Source organism: Podarcis filfolensis (genome assembly GCF_964270895.1).
Source record: "Podarcis filfolensis genome assembly, chromosome: 17".
Lineage (NCBI taxonomy): Eukaryota > Metazoa > Chordata > Lepidosauria > Squamata > Lacertidae > Podarcis > Podarcis filfolensis.
Window position 1 is genome coordinate 366,095 of NC_139621.1, and position 22,182 is coordinate 388,276.

Sequence of the window (22,182 nt, forward strand, 5' to 3'; positions counted from 1 at the left end):
CCTGGCAGGTCTGGATGCAGTGCGCTGCGCAGTAGGAAGAGCAGAAGGTCAATTGCCGCTGGTACCACGCTAATGCCGGGCTGTGCCTATCCAGCCAACTCATGCCCAACACTATGGGCGTGTCCGACAATTGGGTGACGTTGAAGCTGATGACTTCTCGGTGATTCCCAATTTGCATCACCATAGGTGGTGTCTGCTGCACCACCTGCCCCCCTAGCAGTTCCCTGCCATCCACTGTGACCACGTTCAGGGGCAGTGTGGCTGGCAGTAGCGCTATGTTGTGTTGTTGAAGGAATTCCAGTGCGATAAAGTCCGCATTACTGCCAGAGTCAATCGTAATCGGCACTTCTAAAGTGAGACCACTGGGCAGCTGGAGCGATGCGGTGAGCTGCACCACTGGTTTGGGCGGGAGGGGATCCGTGGGCTTCAAAATCTCTGGGGACTTCTTCACTGACTCGCCTGGCTGGCCCCCAGTGCTTCCGTTTCCCTGCCGTGGTTCACTTTGCTGAGTTGCTCCCATTACTGTCATTGAAGCTGCAGTGTGCTTGTGGAGCCTCTGGGGACACTCTTTCGCCATGTGCTTCGAACTGTCACAGATGTAACACTTCCTGTTCCCTCTAGGCTGCTTTGTTTTGACTGCTCCCGGTGTTAAGGCTCTGGTGGCTGAATGAGCTCTAGCACCGCCGATCTCCATTGGCTCCTCCCCCCCTGCTTGCGGAGGCGTTGATTGCGCACGCGCGACATCCCTGGGCAAGAGGGAGGGCACTCTGGCTGGTGTGCGTCCCCAACGCCCTTCTCCTCTGTCCCAAGGGCGGTCCTCCAGCCTCACCCCCACTGCAAGCGATCTGTCCACCACTTCCTGGGTGCTTTTGGGTCTCTCCCCCCGCGCTATCTCATCCTTGATTTGGGGGTTCAATCCTTCCCAATAAAGATCTCTAACGGGGGGGGAATCCTTGTCCCACCCCAAGGCATTGACCAATGCAAAAAAGCGGGAGTGATACTGCCTCACGCTGGCTTTCCCTTGTCTCAGCTCAAATATGTCCTTACGGGCAATGTCAATGTCTATTTTCGATAGAAAGCAAGAATCCATCGCTTTAATGAATGCAGCTGAACTCTGGAGCGCTGGGTCCATATCTCTCCACAGATTGCGCAGACATGCTTTCGCCTCTCCATGCAAATGAGACAAGATAAACCCCACTTTTTCTTGCTCATCTCTAAACTCTTTCTCCAGCAGTTTCAGCGCAAACTGCACGTCTGCTCGGAAATTGGGGTACTGCTGCAAATTCCCATCAAAGTGAGATACAATGCTGCCTCCAGTCCTTCCCAACCCGATTCCCTCGGATCTGGAACCCGTTTGTGCCTGCTTAGTAAGCACTTCCAACCTGGCTTGGAGATCTCGGCATGCAGCAGCCGCTTCATCCTCTCTTTTCCTGGAGGCGATTATCTCTGCGCTGAGCTGCGTTACCGCTTCTCGCAGGGAAGCAATTTGCTCTTCAGTAGACATGTCGCTTGACTTTTGTGAGCTCCAAAGGCACCAGTCCTCTTTCCTCCCTGCTTCGCTCCCCACACGCCGCTTGAGTCAAAGAGAACTGATGAAAACTTCAGGGAGATGGGACTTACTGTCAGAGACTGCCTCTAGGTCCCGGCTCACAAAGGACCAACGCTAGCCGGTAGAACGGAATAAAGTCTTTATTGAAGTATAGTTTCCATTTCCACATCTTAGCGTGCGTCTCTACGTCTATTCCCTAGATCGGCGAAGTCCCATCTGAATCTCCGCCTCCTGTACACCAGTTCAAGACCCTAGCCTTGCTCCACCTTTTGCGTCTCTCCTTTCGCCTCTGGGTCCTACCACCCCCCGGGGTTCCTTCCTTCCTGGATGCCTCGGATGCGGACCCTTCGGATTCCTCCCCCTCCCTTCGGCGGGCTTTAGGACCTGGCTCCCTTTCCGGGCTGCTCATTGCGCCTCCCTCTGGTACATTTGAACTTGGCGCGCGCGCGCTGTCTCCGACCCTCCTCTCTACCGTTTCCTCGCTCTCTGACGCAGGCGTGGCTGCTGCCGGAGAGCTGCCTGTCGCTGGTGCCTGGAACTCCTCCCCCCTGCTGCTCTCTGGTGGAGTAGCTGGTCCGGATTTCCAGCTGCTGCTCTCTGAATCCCCTCTGGTCCCTTCTTCCTGGGGTGCCCCTCTTGGTAACCCCCCAGCTCTGCCCACGGGAGCCCCTTTCTGTGAATCCTCCGATTCGCTGGACAGACTTAGAGATCTCGGACGGCTATCATCGCTAACCTCTCCTTCCGATTCCTCGCCATCCGTTCCCTCTGCTCCTGAACCCCTGACAGATGGGAATGGGCGAATTCAGTTCGGATGACCATAATATCTACTACTGTGGGCAAGAAACCCATAAAAGAAATGGAGTGGCCCTCATAGTCAACAAAAGAGTGGCGAAAGCTGTACTGGGATGCAATCTCAAAAATGATAGAATGATCTCAATACAAATCCAAGGCAGACCTTTTAATATCACAGTAATCAAGTTTATGCATCAACTACTGGTGCTGAAGAAACTGAAATTGACCAATTCTATGAAGACTTACAACACCTTCTAGAAATGACACCGAAGAAGGATGTTCTTCTCATTATAGGGGATTGGAATGCTAAAGTAGGGAATCAAGAGATAAAAGGAACAACTGGCAAGTTTGGCCTTGGAGATCAAAATGAAGCAGGGCAAAGGCTAACAGAATTCTGTCAAGAGAACAAGCTGGTCATCACAAACACGCTTTTCCAGCAACACAAAAGACGACTCTACACAAGGACATCACCAGATGGGCAGCATCCAAATCAGATTGATTATATTCTCTGCAGCCAAAGATGGAGAAGCTCTATACAGTCAGCAAAAACAAGACCTGGAGCTGACTGTGGCTCAGATCATCAGCTTCTTATACCAAAATTCAAGCTTAAACTGAAGAAAGTAGGAAAAACCACTGGGCCGGCAAGATACAATCTAAATCAAATTCCTTATGAATACACAGTGGAAGTGAGGAACAGGTTTAAGGATTTAGATTTGGTGGACAGAGTGCCTGAAGAACTATGGATGGAGGCTCATAAAATTATACAGGAGGCAGCAACAAAAACCATCCCAATGAAAAGGAAATGCAAGAAAGCAAAGTGGCTGTCCAATGAGGCATTACAAATAGCGGGGGAGAGAAGGCAAGCAAAATGCGAGGGAGATAGTGAAAGATACAGGAAATTGAATGCAGATTTCCAAAATATAGCAAGGAGAGACAAGAAGGCCTTCTTAAACGAGCAATGCAAAGAAATAGGGGAAAACAACAGAATGGGAAGAACCAGAGATCTGTTCAAGAAAATTGGAGATATGAAAGGAACATTTCGTACAAAGATTACCATAATAAAGGACAAAAGTGGTAAGGACCTAACAGAAGCAGAAGACATCAAGAAGAGGTGGCAAGAGAAATTATACCAGAAAGATATGGATGGCTCGTACACCCCAGGTAGTGTGGTTGCTGACCTTGAGCCAGACATCCTGGAGAGTGAAGTCAAATGGGCCTTAGAAAGCACTGCTAATAACAAGGCCAGTGGAAGTGATGGTATTCCAGCTGAACTATTTACAATTTTAAAAGATGATGCTGTTAAGGTGCTGCACTCAATATGCCAGCAAATTTGGAAAACTCAGCAGTGGCCAGAGGATTGGAGATCAGTCTACATCCCAATCCCAAAGAAGGGTAGTGCCAAAGAATGCTCCAACTACCGCACAATTGCACTCATTTCACACACTAGCAAGGTTATGCTTAAAATTCTACAAGGAAGGCTCAAGCAGTATGTGGACCAAGAACTCCCAGAAGTGCAAGCTGGATTTAGAAGAGGCAGAGGAACCAGAGACCAAATTGCAAACATGCGATGGATTATGGAGAAAGCTAGAGAGTTCCAGAAAGACATCTACTTCTGCTTCATTGACTACACAAAAGCCTTTGACTGTGTCGACCACAGCAAACTATGGCAAGTTCTTAAAGAAATGGGAGTGCCTGATCACCTCATCTGTCTCCTGAGAAATCTCTATGTGGGACAACAAGCTACAGTCAGAACTGGATATGGAACAACTGATTGGTTCAAAATTGGGAAAGGAGTACGACAAGGCTGTATATTCTCTCCCTGTTTATTTAATTTATATGCAGAATTCATCATGTGAAAGGCTGGGCTGGATGATTGCCATCATGTGAAAGGCCGGAATTAAGATTGCCAGAAGAAATATCAACAACCTCAGATATGCAGATGACAAAACCTTGATGGCAGAAAGTGAGGAGGAATTAAAGAACCTCTTAATGAGGGTGAAAGAGGAGAGCGCAAAATATGGTCTGAAGCTCAACATCAAAAAAACGAAGATCATGGCCACTGGTCCCATCACCTCCTGGCAAATAGAAGGGGAAGAAATGGAGGCAGTGAGAGATTTTACTTTCTTGGGTTCCATGATCACTGCAGATGGTGACAGCAGTCACAAAGTTAAAAGACGCCTGCTTCTTGGGAGAAAAGCAATGACAAACCTAGACAGCATCTTAAAAAGCAGAGATATTGCCTTACCGACAAATGTCCGTATAGTTAAAGCTATGGTTTTCCCACTAGTGATGTATGGAAGTGAAAGCTGGACCATAAAGAAGGCTGATCGCCGAAGAATTCATACTTTTGAATTATAGTGCTGGAGGAGGCTCTTGAGAGTCCCATGGACTGCAAGAAGATCAAACCTCTCCATTCTTAAGGAAATCAGCCCTGAGTGCTCACTGGAAGGACAGATCGTGAAGCTGAGGCTCCAATACTTTGGCCACCTCCTGAGAAGAGAAGACTCCCTGGGAAAGACCCTGATGTTGGGAAAGATGGAGGGCACAAGGAGAAGGGGACGACAGAGGACAAGATGGTTGGATAGTGTTTTCGGAGCTACCAGCATGAGTTTGACCAAACTGCGGGAGGCAGTAGAAGACAGAAGTGCGTGGCGTGCTCTGGTCCATGGGGTCAAGAAGAGTCGGACACGACTAAATGACTAAACAACAACACACCCTAACCACTTCAAACCTGTGTCCCAAAAAAGGTTAGCCAGCCCTGACAGTCACCAGTGAGTCTGAGTTAGGGAGAAATGTTCCCTCTCAACTGAACAAGGTGGATCAGTTAGATGCAGATCATGAGGAAGATCAGTTGGATCTCCTCACCGAAAAAAGAATGTTGGGTGGTGGGGAGCAGGGGAGAAAACCTCACACAGCATCCTCTACATGCAAAACAATATTAGTTGCTGTAGAGCAGTATTGCCCAAACTTGGGTCTCCAGCTGTTTTTGGAGCTGTTAGCTAGCAGGACCAGTGGTTAGGGATTATGGGAACTGTAGTCTAAAAACAACTGGAGACCCAAGTTTGGGAAACACTGTTCTAGAGGGAAAGAATCCAAACAACTTTTGCAGATACGGAAAACTACTGGCTCCCCAGATGTGGCTGAACTATAACTCACATCAACCACTGCCAATGATGATTGATGATGGGAGTTGTAGTTTGGAAGGCCAAAAGTCTTAACTGAGACACCATAATAAAATCATTTTAAGCCCACTAGATAAAATTCTGAACTCCCCACTCACACTTCTCACATACAACTGAATAAAAAAAGCATTCCCCAGGGGATGTCTGGCGATTCCACAAGCAGTAGAAACCTTTGCCACATTGGCTTTCTCCTGCTGCATTCTGTTATTCTGACCAGCCACACACCTGCAGAGAGGTAACAACATTGCATCTCATTGCTACATTTGTATGGTCGGCTCAGAAAAGCAAGTAACATACACAGTGGAGTTGGAATAGAACCTCAAACAGCAAGCCCTTAACCTCCAGCTATGTCTCAACTCCTCTCAATTTTCAGCTTCACAGAAATTCAGTCCAGAATTTACAGGAAGCTGAATGGGCTTTGGATTCATTTTTTCATCACAAAGATAAAGCTTACTGTTAACTTGGTAAGCAAGCAGCGCTTACCAGAGAAAATAAAGATTCCAGGGTTCTTCAAATCTGAGTGCTCTAGATTCTAGACATAAAATATTACGTCAGCTCTAGATTCAGAAATGGAAGGTTTTCATGTTGAATGCAACAGCTCAGTTGGTTAGAGCATGGTGCTGGTAATACCAAAGTCGCAGGTTCAATCCCCATATGGGACAGCTGCACATTCTTCCATTGCGGGGGTTGGACTAGATGATCCTCAGGGTCCCTTCCAACTATATGATTTGCTTCCAGAAAAATGATAGCTCAAACCTAGGACAGGGAAGGTCACACTGTTCACACAAGAAGCTTTTTGGGTTTTGGCAGGAGGTGGGGAGTGAAGAGAGAACATAATAGAGGTTTTTCAAATTACAACCATACAGAGACAGGGAAATATTTACCATCCTCTCAATGTCAGATCTTGAGATGACTGGAGGCGAGTTCAAGATGCACAAAAGCAAAGTCTGTCTTAACAGACACAACACATTTAACTTACGGAATTTGCTATTATTCAACTTACTGATGGCTGTTGCATAGCTTTGGGAGACTTTGAAAAAGGCTTTTGAGAAATGGTTCCCTGCTCTGCTTTACTGCAAACAAATCACAGAGACTTGAGGAATTCAACTTTATCCATTATGATTTACAACCCTGAATATGAATGTGATCAGAGTGGTCGGCTGCTGTACAGAAATCCGCCCCCAACCCAATATTGAATATGACTGCATTTCATTAGACAGGTAGCCTGTAGCTGGATTCTTTACTTTCCTTCTCCCTCCAAGCCCAAATTATTACAAGTTTTGTATTTTGATTTTTAAAATGTGGTTGTGTTCTTCTGCATAATTGAAAAGGGAATATAAAGAGTTTAAAAAGGAAGAAGGCTTTAAAATACAATGCAGCACAACTGTTGAGGCCCACATGATCACTAAGTGGAACTCTAATATACAGAGGCAGCATATATATATCTGAATGCCAGATCTCAGGAACAAAGAAAAGATCATCAGCCTTGTTGCCCTGCTTGTCAGCAACCCAGAGGCACCTGGACGACCGCGGCTGGAAACGGGATGCTGAACTAGAGAGACTTTCATCTAATCCAGGCCATGCTGACAGGGCCAGATTAAAATCCAGAAGCCATACTATATGCATAAACACCTGCAAGCACCCAAACTGTTTTCCAGAAAGCCCCATGCCAGCATGCAACCCAAAACATGCAGGATTTCTCAGGGGCTTGATGAAACGCAGTTCCAGTGTTGATGTCTGTGGCTAGCAAAAAGATGCAGTGATGGGATGGCAAGACACATCTCATGCAAAGCAAGCCATCTTGTGAGTAAGCAGGAAAGAGGAGGGAAGAAACAAGGAGGCTGAACGACACAACTGAGCAGATGTGAAGAGGCACTAACCATAGCAAAATGCAGACACTGTCTCCAGCGGCACTTCTGGCGCTTGAGGTTCCTCCCGCCAAACTTGGGCTTGTCACAGCAAAAATCACAGCGGCCACAATCCATTTTCAGCAGGCAGGCTTCACACTTGCCACACTTACGGTTTCGCCGGCTAGCAGAGGTCTGCTGCAGTGGATGGAAAAACACAGACAATCAGGAAGAGCCAGGCAGATTGCGCTGTAAAGAATGAGCAATGAGTAATCTCTGTGGGTACCCAAGAGACAGTGAGAACCTTCTACGGTGGCAGGTGGAAGACAGTCCTTCCAAGACACTGAAAAACCAGCCAAGTCTATTCTTTAAGCAACTGTTGCCTCCTTTCAAAATCTTTTATCAGCTGATCTTCCACAGGCAGTAACAGGAAGAACACAGCTTGATCCAGGACAACCCCAATTTTTGTGTGCTGTTTGTCATCAGGAACAGAGGCTCAACTCCAAATACAGTTTTCATTCTCAACTGTGAAGTAGGAAGTTTTAGAATGCCACTTCTTACTGTCAACTGGTCACGGGGTTCTTGAAAACAGACCTCCACACAAGGCTTGTCAGATCTTTCACAGGCACTCAGAGTCTATGCAGATTCAATGTGTCGGACACACTGCTTTTGAACTGCCCAATATGACCTTAAGATGCTGCCAGAGAAATCTGCTAAGCTTTCGGACAAAGATGGACAGTCCACTAAGGATTGCAGCAGCCCACTTTACAGGCATTCTAAGGCCAATCCATCCATCCTGCCTTGTGCTTTATGATTCTGGCAGTCACCTTTTTGTGGTAACGTTTAAATGGGACCTTAGGGTTAAGGGTAGATAATAAATAAATAAGCAGCATTTCTCAAGCACCCCTCCTTTTTCCTTTTCCTTCTTTCCCCATAAGAGGAAGAAGAAGAAGAAGAAGGAGAAGAAGAAGAAGAAGAAGAAGAGGAAGAGGAGGAGGAGTTTGGATTTGATATCCTGCTTTATCACTACCCGAAGGAGTCTCAAAGCGGCTCACAATCTCCTTTCCTTCCTCCCCCACAACAAACACTCTGTGAGGTGAGTGAGGCTGGGAGACTTCACAGAAGTGTGACTGGCCCAAGGTCACCCAGCAGCTGCATGTGGAGGAGCGGGGAAGCGAACCCGGTTCACCAGATTAGGAGTCCACCGCTCTTAACCACTACACCACACTGGCAAGGTTCCCAATCTCAAAAGGCAAATTTGATAATTAACTCCGAAATGTCAAAGACTTTTAGGATTGAAAGGGGAACAAGGCAAGGGTGCCCACTCTCCCCACTCCTGTTTATTTTTACTTTAGAGACTCTGATTCAATACATAAGATTAGAGGAGAGTATAAAAGGTATTGCCTTGGGATATAAATTCCGCAGGGCCTATAAGACAGAGTTGTTCCGCCTGGCCTTTGGCTTACAATCAATTTGATTCCCTCTCCCTCTTTCTTTTTTCCTTTCTCCTCCTGTGAAGAGGCTGCATCTTAATGTTTTAATGTTGTATTTTAATCTTGTTTTTTTAAGTTGTATTTTAATCAACTTGTTTTTATTATTGGTTGTTAGCCGCTCTGAGTCTGGTCTTGGCTGGGGAGGGCGGGGTATAAATAAAATTTGTTTTTATTCATCATCATCATCATCATCATCATCATCATCATCATCATTAAAACTCCATGCATTCGCTGATGACCTACTCCTGACATTGGAGGACCCAATAGAGAGTGTTAAAAAAACCTTAGATTTAATGGTGAGTTATGGGAAAGTCTCTGGTTTTAAACTAAATATGACATAGATGAAATTAATGGTTAAAAATATTGAGAAAGAAAAAAGAGAACTGCAGGAAAAGGTGGAGTTACAAATTGTTAACAAGATTAGATATTTTGGTATAGAAACTACAATGAAAAATTTAAACCTATTTGAAGATAACTACAGTGGTACCTCGGGTTACATACGCTTCAGGTTACATATGCTTCAGGTTACAGACTCCGCTAACCCAGAAATAGTACCTTGGATTAAGAGCTTTGCTTCAGGATGAGAAAAGAAATTGTGCTCCAGCGGTGCAGCGGCAGTAGCTAAAGTGGTGCTTCAGGTTAAGAACAGTTTCAAGTTAAGAACAGACCTCTGGAACGAATTAAGTACTTAACCCGAGGTACCACTGTATATTAAACTATGGAGCCAAATTAGAAATGATCTTGAAATTTGGCATAGGTTAAAACTATGTATTTGGGGGAGAATCGCAGCAATAAAATGAATATACTCCCAAATATACTCCCTCATTTCTCTTCCAAATGATCCCTATATTTAATAAAATGGATTGCTTTGACAAGTGGAGAAGGACTCTATCAAATTTTATATGGCAGGGTAAAAGATCTTGTATAAGATTCAAACTCCTTACAGATAAGAGAGAAGGTGGGTGGTTGGCCTCCCTGATTTGAAGATCTACTTTGAGACCTCCTGCCTCTGTTGGATTAAGGAGTGGATTCGGCTTGAGAATAGCAATATATTAGACCTTCAGAGGTGAGAGATAGAGGGGCAGTTGTGTTACAGGGAGCCTCCGAAAATCTTGCGAAGCAGTTCCTCTTCCGGCGAGGAAGAAAGTCCCACCTCTAGTGGAGAAGAGGTGCAAGGACCAGAGGATGCTAGTGCGCCCTTGCCATCGCCCATCATGTGCAGTGGTCTGAGGCGCAGGGAGGGGTGGAAAAGGCTGGGGGTGATGAAGCTTTTATGTTGGGGGAGGTACAAAAACAGACCACTCCCGGATTCTGCTAGCGATTGAGCAAGACATGAACTTATTACGCTCTTCACTGTAAATAGTTTGCACCAAAATAAAGCCTGTAAAAGACAGGTCGGAGTCCTGCCTGGTTACTCTCGAGCAACCGAAATAGCACCTGACAGGATTTAATTCACATAAAAAATTACAGGCATATTTCATTATTAAACAATGGTTATAAATTATTTGCAAATATTTTAGCCAGTAGAATGAAAACAAATTAGGTGAATATATACCATATTTTTCGCCCTATAGGACGCACTTTTTCCCCTCCAAAAATGAAGGGGAAATCTGTGTGCATCCTATGGGGCGAGTGCAGGCTTTCGCTGAAGCTTGGAGAGCGAGAGGGGTCGGTGCGCACCGACCCCTCTTGCTCTCCAGGCTTCAGGAAGCTATCAGCAAGCCTAGGGAGCCCATGGGAGTTCCCGCAGGGCTCCCTAGGCTGCTATCCGGGCAGGCGGATAGCAGCCTGCTGCCCGGAGCGCGGGGCGCGCTGAAGCAGAGCGCCCCGCGCTTCGGGCAGACATCCGCAGCCTAGGGAGCCCTGCGGGAGTTCCTGCAGGGTGGCAACCCCCTCCACACCCAGTTGAGCACACGGCTGATGGTGCGATCCTGGGCAGATGCGGAGGCCACAGTGGCAGCCGATACAGGCGCTGCCGGAAGATCCTCAATCAGGAGGAGCGATGAAGCTGGAGCCGGGTCTTCCACAAACGCTGGAAGAGGGCAACGGCTGAGGGCGTCGGCATGGCCCATCGATTTCCCCGGGCGATGGACGAGCTGGTAGTGGTAGGCAGCCAGGAAAACAGTCCATCGCAGCATGCGCGGCGAGAGGACCGGTGGAGTTGGTCGATCACCGGCGAGGAGGCCCAGGAGCGGCTTGTGGTCGGTGATGAGGTCAAAAGTCCTGCCATAGAGGTATTCATGGAACCTCTTCACTCCAGCCACAAGTGCCAGTGCCTCCTTGTCGAGCTGGCTGTAATTCCGTTCCGTTGGAGATAGCGTCCTGGAAAAGTAGGCGAGCGGTGCTTCTCTTCCTTCTGGAACACGGTGACTTAAGGACAGCGCCAATGCCAAAAGGTGAGGCGTCGCAGGCAAGGACCAGCGGCTTGGCTTCACTGTACTGTACCAGCACACTGTCTGATGAAAGGAGAGCCTTGACCGCGTTGAAGGCAGCCGTCTCCCGATGACCCCAGGACCAAGGGGTCTTTGTGCTGAGGAGTCAGTGAAGAGGCTCAGCCACCGTGGCTTTGTGGGGCAGGAACACGTTATGAAAGTTCAGCAGTCCCAGGAACGCCTGCAACTCCGTCTTGTTCTTTGGGATGGGGGCCTGCTGGATAGCGCGGATCTTGGATGTGGTTGGGTGAAGGCTGGAGGCGTCGATAAGATAGCCCAGGAACTCCACCTGTGGAACGGCAACCTGGCACTTCTCCCTCTTTACCTTGAGCCCGGCCTCCTGGAACCTGGTCAGCACGGCGCGGAGACGCTCGAACAGCTGCTGGTTTGAGTCTGCAGACACCAAGACTTCATCAAAATACGGTACCATGCCCAGAAGCCCTTGCAGGAGACGCTCCATAAGGCTTTGGAAGATGCCAGGAGCCACACTCACCCCGAACTGCAAACGGCGGCAATGGAATGCCCCTCGGTGGGTGACGATCATCTGGGCTTCAGCAGTGGCATCATCGACGGGCAGTTGTTGATAGGCTTGGGCAAGGTCCAGCTTAGCAAAGACCTTACCCTCACCCAAGGAATTCAGCAAGTGTTGAACAACAGGAACCGGGTAAGTGTGCTGCTGAAGTGCCTTGTTGATCGTGCACTTGTAGTCAGCGCTGATTCTCACGACCCGTCTGGTTTGACAGGCGTGACGATGGGGGTTTCCCACTTGGCGTGGTCAACCGGCTCCAAAACTCCTTGGGCGATCATCTTGTCCAGTTGTTCGCCCACCTTAGCCCTGAGAGCAAAGGGAACCCGGAGTGGCTTTAGCTTGATGGATGGGCGTACCTATATATTGCCCCAAAGTGTCGTCAAAAACCTCAGCAAAGTCTTTGACCAGACCCTGAGTCTCTGCGTTAGAGATGCAGTTGATGCCGGTGACTTCCAGGCTGAGGGCATCAAACCAGTCTAGCCCTAGGAGGCATGGCCGCTGACCTCCGACCATCACCAGTCGGAGCAGGCCCGAAAAATCCTTGAAGGCGATCCGGAACCGGCCAACGCCTACCACGGGAATGTCGTTTCCCTAGTAGTCTCTCAGGTGTACGCGGTGAGAGTCAAGTTGCCTTTTGGACACTCTGGGTACCAGTCTTTTGATGGTGCTCCAAGACACGATGGACAGGGCAGACCCGGTGTCGATCTCCATGTCACATGGAGCTCCTTCAATGAGCACCGTGACGTTCAGCTTGCGTCGCATAGGCGAGTCGGTTTGGCCAATCGTGGTTCCAGACGGGCAGCGGCAGTTGGTGAGAGCAAAACATCTTTCCTTGGCAGACTGGAGTGAAGACTTGGACTTGCGAGTCGGTGAAGGAGGGGGGTGTCAGACGGAGCCGATCGGCAGACCTTAGCGATGTGGCCCCTTCTGGAACACGTCCGACAGATGGCGTCTCTGAATCGACACTTGGCACGGGAATGGTTGCCTCCACAGGCGGCACACTCTGGTTGGCCCTTGGGCTTCTGTTGGAACTTCCTGCGCTCCCGCTTTGTCTGGTGCACGTCATCGTCTTCACTGGAGAATGCCTCATCACTGCTGGCCTCTTCGTGATGCACTGGAACTGGCTTCCTAGCAAGACGTGGGCTGCTGGCCTTCCAGATCTCCTGGGCGGAGCGTTCAGCAGCTTCCGAGGCCACAGCCTCCTCAATGGCTTTCTGCAGCGTGAGGTCTGGCTTAGCGAGGAGACACCGTTGCAGATGGATGTCCCGGACCCCGCAGACGATTCGATTCATCAGGGCATCGTCTAAGTCTCGGAACTCGCAGTGCATTGCAGCCTGTCTGAGGGCGGTGGTGTGATTGACTCCCCCTCTGCCTGGTTCCGGTGGTAAAACGCATGGTGGGCAGCAATCTTGGACAGCTTTGGCGTGTAGTGGTTGTGGAGCTTCTCTTGGATAGTGTCCCATGTTGTTGCCTGGACTGCTTCAGGCGCAACCAATGCTCAGGCCGTCTCAAACACCTCAGGCCCACAGAGGCTGAGAAATAGGCCCAGCTTCCGTTCCTTTGATACTGCTGTCAGCTCGTTGGCTTGGAGGTAGCAGTCGAACCGAGCGAGGTAGGAGTCCCATGATTCAGAGGCTGGCGCAAACGGCAGTAGAGGCCCAAGTGAAGCCATGATTCTGATGCCGGCGTGAAGGGCAATGGATGGAACACAGTGCTCTAGCCAGAACAGTCAGCTCTGAATTGGTTCTGTCCAGTGATTTCGCTCAGTGATTCAGCTCAGTTCACAGGATGGCCGCATCTGGCTGTGCTCTGATGTCCATCGATCCCACCTTCGTTGCCAGTGTTAAGTTGTGGGTTGACATAGCAGACGACACAGCGATTTCTCCAAAGCAGCTCTTTATTTGTAAGCTGGAACAGAAGTGAACTAAGGAGCTCAGTCAGCCTGCTTATATAGAGCTCCAGAACAATTGTAACTGTTGCAACTTTCTAAAACTATCCAATCACTGAATGTCACTTTCGATCCTTCAGCTGCATACAAACTATCCAATCACTGAACGTCACTTTCGATCCTTCATTTGCATAACTATCTACAGTATCCCCCTGCTGGCCCAGGGTGAGAACTTCAGTACATAACAAAAACGTTGCAGTAATTTTGAGGATGAAATTTATCACCAACCTTCGCAGAAATTGCTCACGTGCTAGCCTCCATTCTCAGGATGGGGTTACCGTACTAAAATAATCTTATCCGTGTAACATAAAATGAATGTGCCTCATTTCCTCTGTCATGGGTCAGTGGGGATTTAGCTTCACTTAACAGCATAACACTTAACAACTCGATGACATAACATCAAGCCACACTTGGATTATTTACTTCTGTGTGCTTGTGTATCTGTGTCTCCCTTGCATCAATTAGGAACTATTCTCTCACCTTTCCTTTCATATGTATGCTACTGATTACTTCTGATATTTTAATTTTAGAGAAAGTGTTTAATTTAAAATGGATCAGTACTATAGAATGGTGGTAGCAATACATTGAAGACAAGTAAATATTTTAGGGAGGGTGGTCCCAGAGCTCTGGTTGCATCCCAGAGCCCTAGTGCCACCATCGCAAAGAGGAAAAAATGGACAGACTTTGGTACTCTTTTGTCCCCCCCCCCATGTCTTTCTCTCTATCTGAGCTGGCTCCCTGCCTGTTACGTTACATGCGCGTGGGGTTCCTCTCTGTGTAAAGTCTTCAAGCTGGCCCTGCATGCGCCTGACAAATCTGCCCCATTGTCAAAATTTATGATTCTATGATTCTATAAATGCTAATTAGATTTCAAGTTGCTTATTGCTCTCTCTACTTCTTTCCTGGGCACATAGCTGATTTAGCTTTTCAAACTACAGTGGTACCTCGGGTTAAGTAATTAATGAGTTTTGGAGGTCTGTTCTTAACCTGAAACTGTTCTTAACCTGAAGCACCACTTTAGCTAATGGGGTCTCCTGCTGATGCCGTGCCGCCACCATGCAATTTCTGTCCTCATCCTAGAATCATAGAATAGAATCATAGAATCATAGAGTTGGAAGAGACCACAAGGGCCATCGAGTCCAACCCCCTGCCAAGCACCATCAGAGCACTCCTGACATATGGTTGTCAAGCCTCTGCTTAAAGACCTCCAAAGAAGGAGACTCTACCACACTCCTTGGCAGCAAATTCCACTGTCGAACAGCTCTTACTGTCAGGAAGTTCTTCCTAATGTTTAGGTGGAATCTTCTTTCTTGTAGTTTGGATCCATTGCTCCGTGTCCGCTTCTCTGGAGCAGCAGAAAACAACCTTTCTCCCTCCTCTATGTGACATCCTTTTATATATTTGAACATGGCTATCATATCACCCCTTAACCTCCTCTTCTCCAGGCTAAACATGCCCAGCTCCCTTAGCCGTTCCTCATAAGGCATCACCTCCAGGCCTTTGATCATTTTGGTTGCCCTCCTCTGGACACGTTCCAGTTTGTCAGTGTCCCTCTTGAACTGTGGTGCCCAGAACTGGACACAGTACTCCAGGTGAGGTCTGACCAGAGCAGAATACAGTGGCACTATTACCGTATTTTTCGCACCATAGGGCGCACCGGACCATAGGGCGCACCTAGTTTTGGGAGGCGGAAAACAAGAAAAAATTATTCTGAACCCCAGAAGCCAGAACAGCAAGAGGGATCTGGCTTCTGGGATACCGTGTGGCTGTTCTGGCTTCTGGGGTAACCGCGCCAAGCCTCTTCAGGGCAGCGGGATGAAGGCTCCCCCTGCCCAAAGAGGCTCCGCAGGGCTAAAGCAGAAGCCAGGACAGACGCGTCGCTGAAGGGGCACTGCGCCTTCTCTCTCTCTGCGCAGCGCCCCTCTTTCTGCACAGAGAGGGAGAAGGGGCAGCGCCCTTCAGCGAAGCTGGAGAAGGAACAGAAGGAGACCCTTCTGTTCCTCCTCCGGCTTCGCTGGACAGGCGCGTTGCTCAAGGGGCGCTGCGCCTTCTCGCTCTCTCTGCGCAGCGCCTCTCCTTCACAGGAGAGGCACTGCGCAGAGAGGGAGAAGGTGCAGCACCCTTCAGCGAAGCTGGAGAAAGAACAGAAGGAGACCCTTCTGTTCCTCCTCCGGCTTCGCTGGACAAGGAACAGAAGGAGACCCTTCTGTTCCTCCTCCGGCTTCCAGGACAGGTGCGTCGCGGCGAAGCCAAGGAGCCTGCATTCGCTCCATAGGACGCACACACATTTCCCCTTCATTTTTGGAGGGGGAAAAGTGCGTCCTATAGAGCGAAATATACGGTACTTCCCTTGATCTAGATGCTATACTCCTATTGATGCAGCCCAGAATTGCATTGGCTTTTTTAGCTGCTGCGTCACACTGTTGGCTCATGTCAAGTTTGTGGTCAACCAAGACTCCTAGATCCTTTTCACATGTACTGCTCTCAAGCCAGGTGTCACCCATCTTGTATTTGTGCCTCTCATTTTTTTTGCCCAAGTGCAATACTTTACATTTCTCCCTGTTAAAATTCATCTTGTTTGTTTTGGCCCAGTTCTCTAATCTGTCAAGGTCGTTTTGAAGTGTGATCCTGTCCTCTGGGGTGTTAGTCACCCCTTCCAGTTTGGTGTCATCTGCAAATTTGATCAGGATGCCCTTGAGTCCATCATCCAAGTCGTTGATAAAGATGTTGAATAAGACCGGGCCCAAGACAGAACCCTGTGGCACCCCACTAGTCACTCTTCTCCAGGATGAAGAGGAACCATTGATGAGCACCCTTTGGGTTCGGTCAGTCAGCCAGTTACAAATCCACTGAGTGGATCCACTGAAGCAAAGTTCTTAACCCGACGTAATATTTCTGGGTTAGCAGAGTCTGTAACCTGAAGCATATGTAACCCGAGGTACCACTGTATTTTCAGATTGTGACACATCCATGGGGGTGGACAGGATGGGCTGCTAAAGCCCTCACAATCCCTCCCCTTCCTGATCCAATTTCCAAGGCTTCATCAGCTCCCAACACAGTCAATATTTTCCATTCCACTTGGGAGTGCAGACTTCTGGGTGGACTCCATCGATTCCCATCACATGATGCGAGAAGGGGGAAGGAATGCAGGTCTCCATTTGTGATACACACACCACACAACTTTGGGCACCTGTACACTGATTAAGATCTTAGAAGAAAATGTGCTTCAAATCACTTTCTCAAATGGCTGTAGAAATAAATTGTAGCTCAGCCACATCCCAGAGACCCCCATGCAGAAAAGCCATATGCTTACCACATTGTTCTTCAGCTGGGCAGTGGGATGCTTGGGGGGACGACCAGGTTTCTTCCTTTCCTTCACTGCTCCTAACTGCTTCTTCTGTTAAGAAGAAACCCACGTGAGTTGGGGTGGTCAAGGAGACCCTTCTAGTCTCCGTTGTTCCCACAAAGAAGTTTACATGCTGGGAAATGCTGCAGTATTCTTTTACCTATGCAAGACTTTCAGCCACCTCATCCCCTGCTGAGGCTCAGCCCCACGTGACATGTCAGAGCTTTCCCAAATGAGTCCGGTTGGTGCTTATCAGGGAGCAGGACCCCAGGTAGAAAAGACAGTGTGCAACACCATGATTTCAACTCACTTTAGTATTTGCACCGAGTCTGATACAGTGTGTATCCCTTGCAATACAGAAAGGAGTATTCTCCAGGAGTAAAAGCACACTATCTATAAACTTTGGACCAGGAGTCGGCAAGGTTTTTGTGGCTTGGGTCAGTTCACAGCCCCGCAAACGCCATGGTGGACCAGAGTGTACGTGCGTGTGCAAACGTTATTTCAGGCGTGTGCAGCTTCGCTTCCCATTGGCTGCAGGAACTTCCAGCGTTGTGGAAGATAGTTCCCGCTCTGCTCCACGCCCGTTTAGTGCGGCACACGGAAGCCGACCGAGTGGGCAGTGGGGGTCCTCGAGCGGGCGGCTGGGTCCATGGGCCAGTTAAATGACCCCCATGGGCCGCTTGTGGCCCATGGGCCTTAGGTTGCCGAATCCTGCTTTGGACCAACTGAGTCTTGATACAGTTAACTTAATAACTCACACAGACTAAGCCTTATTTCTAGTTTTAAAAACCTCGGATAAACCCAGAGAAGATCGTATCTACACATCACTGCAATTTACACCACATACTTCCAGCATTAAGAAACTCATATATAAACATTGGCATTTGTTATCCAACATCCCAGGATGCCAAAAACCACCAATAATTGGTTTAAAAAGAACAAAATCACTGAGGAATTATTTGGTGAAATCGGACCAACTTCCATACCCGGAAGCATCAATTAAAGGCCACTATAAATGTGGTAGTTGCAATGTATGCAAATACGCACTACAAGTAAAGGAGTTTACCAACATACAGACCGGCTTTAAGTTTCAGATTGAACATTTTAGCAATTGTAACACGAAGAATAGCGTGTATGCATGGATGTGCCCATGCCACAAGATATATAGAATAGAATATCATTTATTACGGCCATAGGCCCATACAGGTAAAAACAACACATAAATAACAGCTTGTGCCGTAAGGAGAAAAAAAAAGCAATCGCTAAAACACCACTATAACAATAAAATACTATAAAATGGAAAGGCATACTACGCCTTAATTAGCTTGTAGAGCTCCTTGGCGTCGCTTTTGGGAAAGGACAGCAACCAGGAACCTAGCCACCTTCAGGGTCGTGTGGGTATCCTTGTCCTGCAAGATTTGGGCAAGGTGGAATTTTGGTGGGGTACCCTCTAGTTTCTGTATGATTGATCCCAACAAATTTGCCCGTGGCACATTAAACAAGGGGCAAGTGAACATAATGTGCTGGAGCGACTCCGGCGTCACCTTAAGATATACAAGATATATATAGGCAAAAGCACCAGACCAATTAAACTACGCATAAATGAACATCGATCACGGATCCGTAACAGAGTGCTAGAAGCCCCAATGGTGGAACATTATATACAGCAAAAACATACGGAGGATGATTTTGTTTTCTTCATTATCTGGAAACCTAAAGTAGATTTATATACCAGGAGAAATATTGATAGACTATTGTTACAACAGGAAGCACGATATATTCATTTGTTTGAAACGATGTTCCCTAAGGGCTTGAATGAACATCAAGACTACAATTCTTTCCTTTAAAAAGCACTGTAGATGACCGTGGACTTTAAGAAGGGTTTACACCTTTAAGAAGGGAGAGTGTATCCTCCTCCTCCACAGACACATATATAAGACAATTATCTCACCCCCTAATGGAAAACGCTCAGAGAAACGCAAGAAAACTTGGGAGCATTCCATTATCTAAGGTGAGAAAACACCCTTTTGATGTCCGTTTTTCACAAACAATTTGACTGGAAATAATAACTCTTGTAAATCCTTATCTCTAGACGCGTGTCGACAAAGAAACATAAAAGAATTAAATGATACAGACTTCCAACAGATTTATAGTCCTCAAAAAACCGACGTATGGAACCAAATATCATGAGATGTGTTAATACACTTTAGAATGTATATACTTTATTATATTTATGATCTATGGTATTGAAGAACCTGATTTATTTTGACATATTATTTGATATTACCAGCTGAAGAAGGCGTTTACTCCGAAACAGGGCCCTGTCCTGGTCACCACTACTGAGTCGTACATCTGATTCACACTCCGGATACTCCTTTTCGGCCCTATTTGATTCTTTAGTCCTTATTTTGATTCTATATAATATGGACTCCTTTTGACTGCCATTGAGACTTGTACAAAATAATTGTTGTTGTCAGAGCTGCCCAAGGTCCCAGCTCACAAAGGACCAACGCTGCTTCGTTGTTAGGTACAAAGTCTTTATTGAAGTTCAGTTTCACTTCCAGAGCCGCAGCGCGCAGCTCTACGTCTCAACTGTCAGGCCGCTGCTGCTCCGTCTGAGTCTCCTCCCCCCTGACACCAATTTAAGATTCTAGCCTTACTCCACCTCTTCCTCAGTTCCTTCCGCCTCTGGTTCCGCCTGGCCGTTGGGGTCTCCCCCTTTCTAGACTCTTCTGACGCTGAGTCCCCTGAGTCTTCCCCCTCCCTCCGGCGGGCTTTAGGAGCTGGTTCCCCATCCAGGTCTCCTGCTGTTCCCCGCACCTGTACATTTGAACTTGGCGCGCGCGCCCAGCCGGTAACTTTTCTCCTGACCGTTTCACTGCTGCTGCTGTCACTGCTTCCCCCTCTGGGGGGGCTAGCTGCAACTGACCTCCCCTCCGTTGGAGGCGTGGTCAGCCCTGACTCACTCTCTCTCCCCGCTGGAGGAGACGCTGGCCCTGACACATGTGACTCTTCCCCCCCACTACGCTCTGGTGGGGAAACTGGTCCCAATCCCCCACTGCTGCTTTGGGGTTCCCCTCTGGCTCCTTGTTTCTGGTGCGTCCCCCCTGGGACCCCCCTTGCCCTGACCATAGGCGCCCCCTTCTGGGAATCTTCTGATTCGCTCGAGAAGCTCATGGAATCTCTCGGGCCACTGTCATACTCCCCTACGCTGCCCTCGGATTCTTCCCCTTCGCTCTCCATTTCCTCTCTCCCCAGTGCTCCTGCTCCTGAGTCCCTGACAGTTGTGTACTGGTATTTCATGTACCTCTATACTATATCACTGCATATTTGAAACTATATTATTCCTGTACTTAAACGTTTTACCTTAAAACTATCATACTTACACGTTGTGTTTAAATCTACTATCAGCTTCAAACTGTTATTCTTAGCAGAATATATACGTTTTTCTGTTCAACTCTCGAGTAGGAATTATTCCTTATATTGAAACTTGTGGCCTGAGCTCTTGGTATATTCTTTTTAGTTTATTTCTAGTTAAATCATCAAGTGCTGACTGATTTAGGGGAATACAGTGATACCTTGGGTCCCAAAATTAATCCGTTCCAGAAGCCCATTCTAAAACCAAAGCGTTCTAAAACCAAGGCGTGCTTTCCCAAAGAAAGTAATGTAAAATGGATTAATCCCAGGCTTTTAAAAACAACCCCTAAAACAGCAATTTAACATTAATTTTACTATCTAACAAGACCATTGATCCATAAAATGAAAGCAAATAAGACAGTATTGTAGATGATAAAAATTAAATTTAATTTTTTTCCCTAACCTGCACTGATGATAGTCATTGTTTGGAGGAGGCAGAGCTTTTATCCATTTCCACAGTCACACAATCAATCAGTAGCTGAACTGGGTTCCACAGAGTCACAAAAACAAAGTCACAAGCCATAGCCACGAAAAAGTCACACAAACAAAAATGGAAAAAAAGCTCCAAATATCAACTTTGTGTTGCGTGGGACACAGCAGCTGACAGACTCAGCAGGAAGCCTCCAATCAGCAGCAGGAGGACTCAATTTAGAAATGGAACAGACTCAACAGGAAGCAGAACATGTTTTAATTCCGAGGCAAAGTTCACAAACCAAAACACCTACTTCCTGGTTTGCAATTTACTATTTCCAAGTTGTTTATAAACTAAGCTGTTATAAAACCAAGGTACCACTGTGTGGGAAATTCCATGACATTTTGACATGAATTTCAAAAAGGGCAGATAAGACTGCTCAGAGGGGCCACCCAGCTTCCTGAACCAGGAGGCCAGTGACAGTTTCACCCAGGAAGGACCATGCTCAGCAGGAGCTGCTGGGCACCTTATTAGAGAATGAGTTATAGCTGTAGCCTTTATGAGCCAGCTACATATGCCTTTTCAAGAACGTGTCTTTGAAAAGAGAACCCAAGAAAATTGGGGCAATACAGCAAGTGGACCACAAATTAAAGGTCCACAGTGCAAACCAACCTATGATCCTTTCCTTCTCTGCCCTCTTAAGGAAGGCATTTTTCCATTCTTTTTAAATAAATGCTTCTATAACTCCACTCACAAAATATTGTTCTGAATCTGTGGCAGCCCTCTGCTTGCTTTCAGATGCAATGATCAAGAACTGGGACATTTCACTTCCACTGGCATTTTCTGCATGAGCTATTTTATCTCCTTAATCTCCTTAAGAGATTTTCTAGAATAAAACAAGCAGAAAACAAACAAAAGTCTTCAAGTGGGTAGGGAGGATCCTAGCAAATCACTGGTGCTGCTTTACGCAGATGACGCAACAATCCTCTCAAGAACACTGATGAGGCCTTAAAAGAGCCATGAAAACACTGGCAACATATTGCAAGGAGAGCCAATTGGAACTCAATTACCAGAAAACCAAAATTATGGTTTTTGCCAAGAGGCCCAAACCACATGCATGGTACATCAATGGCCACAAGATTGAGAAGGTCACTTGCTTCAAAAGCCCATGGCGACTACTTTGCAGGGAATGCCCAGAGAAGCGCAAATGCTATCCTCAAGTACCTCAGAACCAA

At 47.4% G+C, this 22,182-nt stretch overlaps 1 protein-coding gene across 33 annotated transcripts in view; it reads right to left on the reverse strand.

Annotated features, from left to right (window-relative positions):
* Nucleotides 1–22,182, reverse strand: part of LOC310752224 (methyl-CpG-binding domain protein 1-like) — a 149,551-nt gene that overhangs the window by 74,375 nt on the left and 52,994 nt on the right. For all 33 annotated transcript variants that reach the window (XR_014542873.1, XR_014542874.1, XM_083592133.1 and 30 more), the window contains 2 exons: nt 17,086–17,169; nt 7,404–7,568 (listed from right to left, as the gene is read on the reverse strand). Coding sequence is in view for 31 of the 33 variants with exons in the window: in XM_083592133.1 (XP_083448259.1) it covers nt 7,404–7,568; nt 17,086–17,169 (249 nt within the window). In the remaining 2 variants the exon portion in view is untranslated. The remainder of the gene's footprint in view (nt 1–7,403; nt 7,569–17,085; nt 17,170–22,182) is intronic.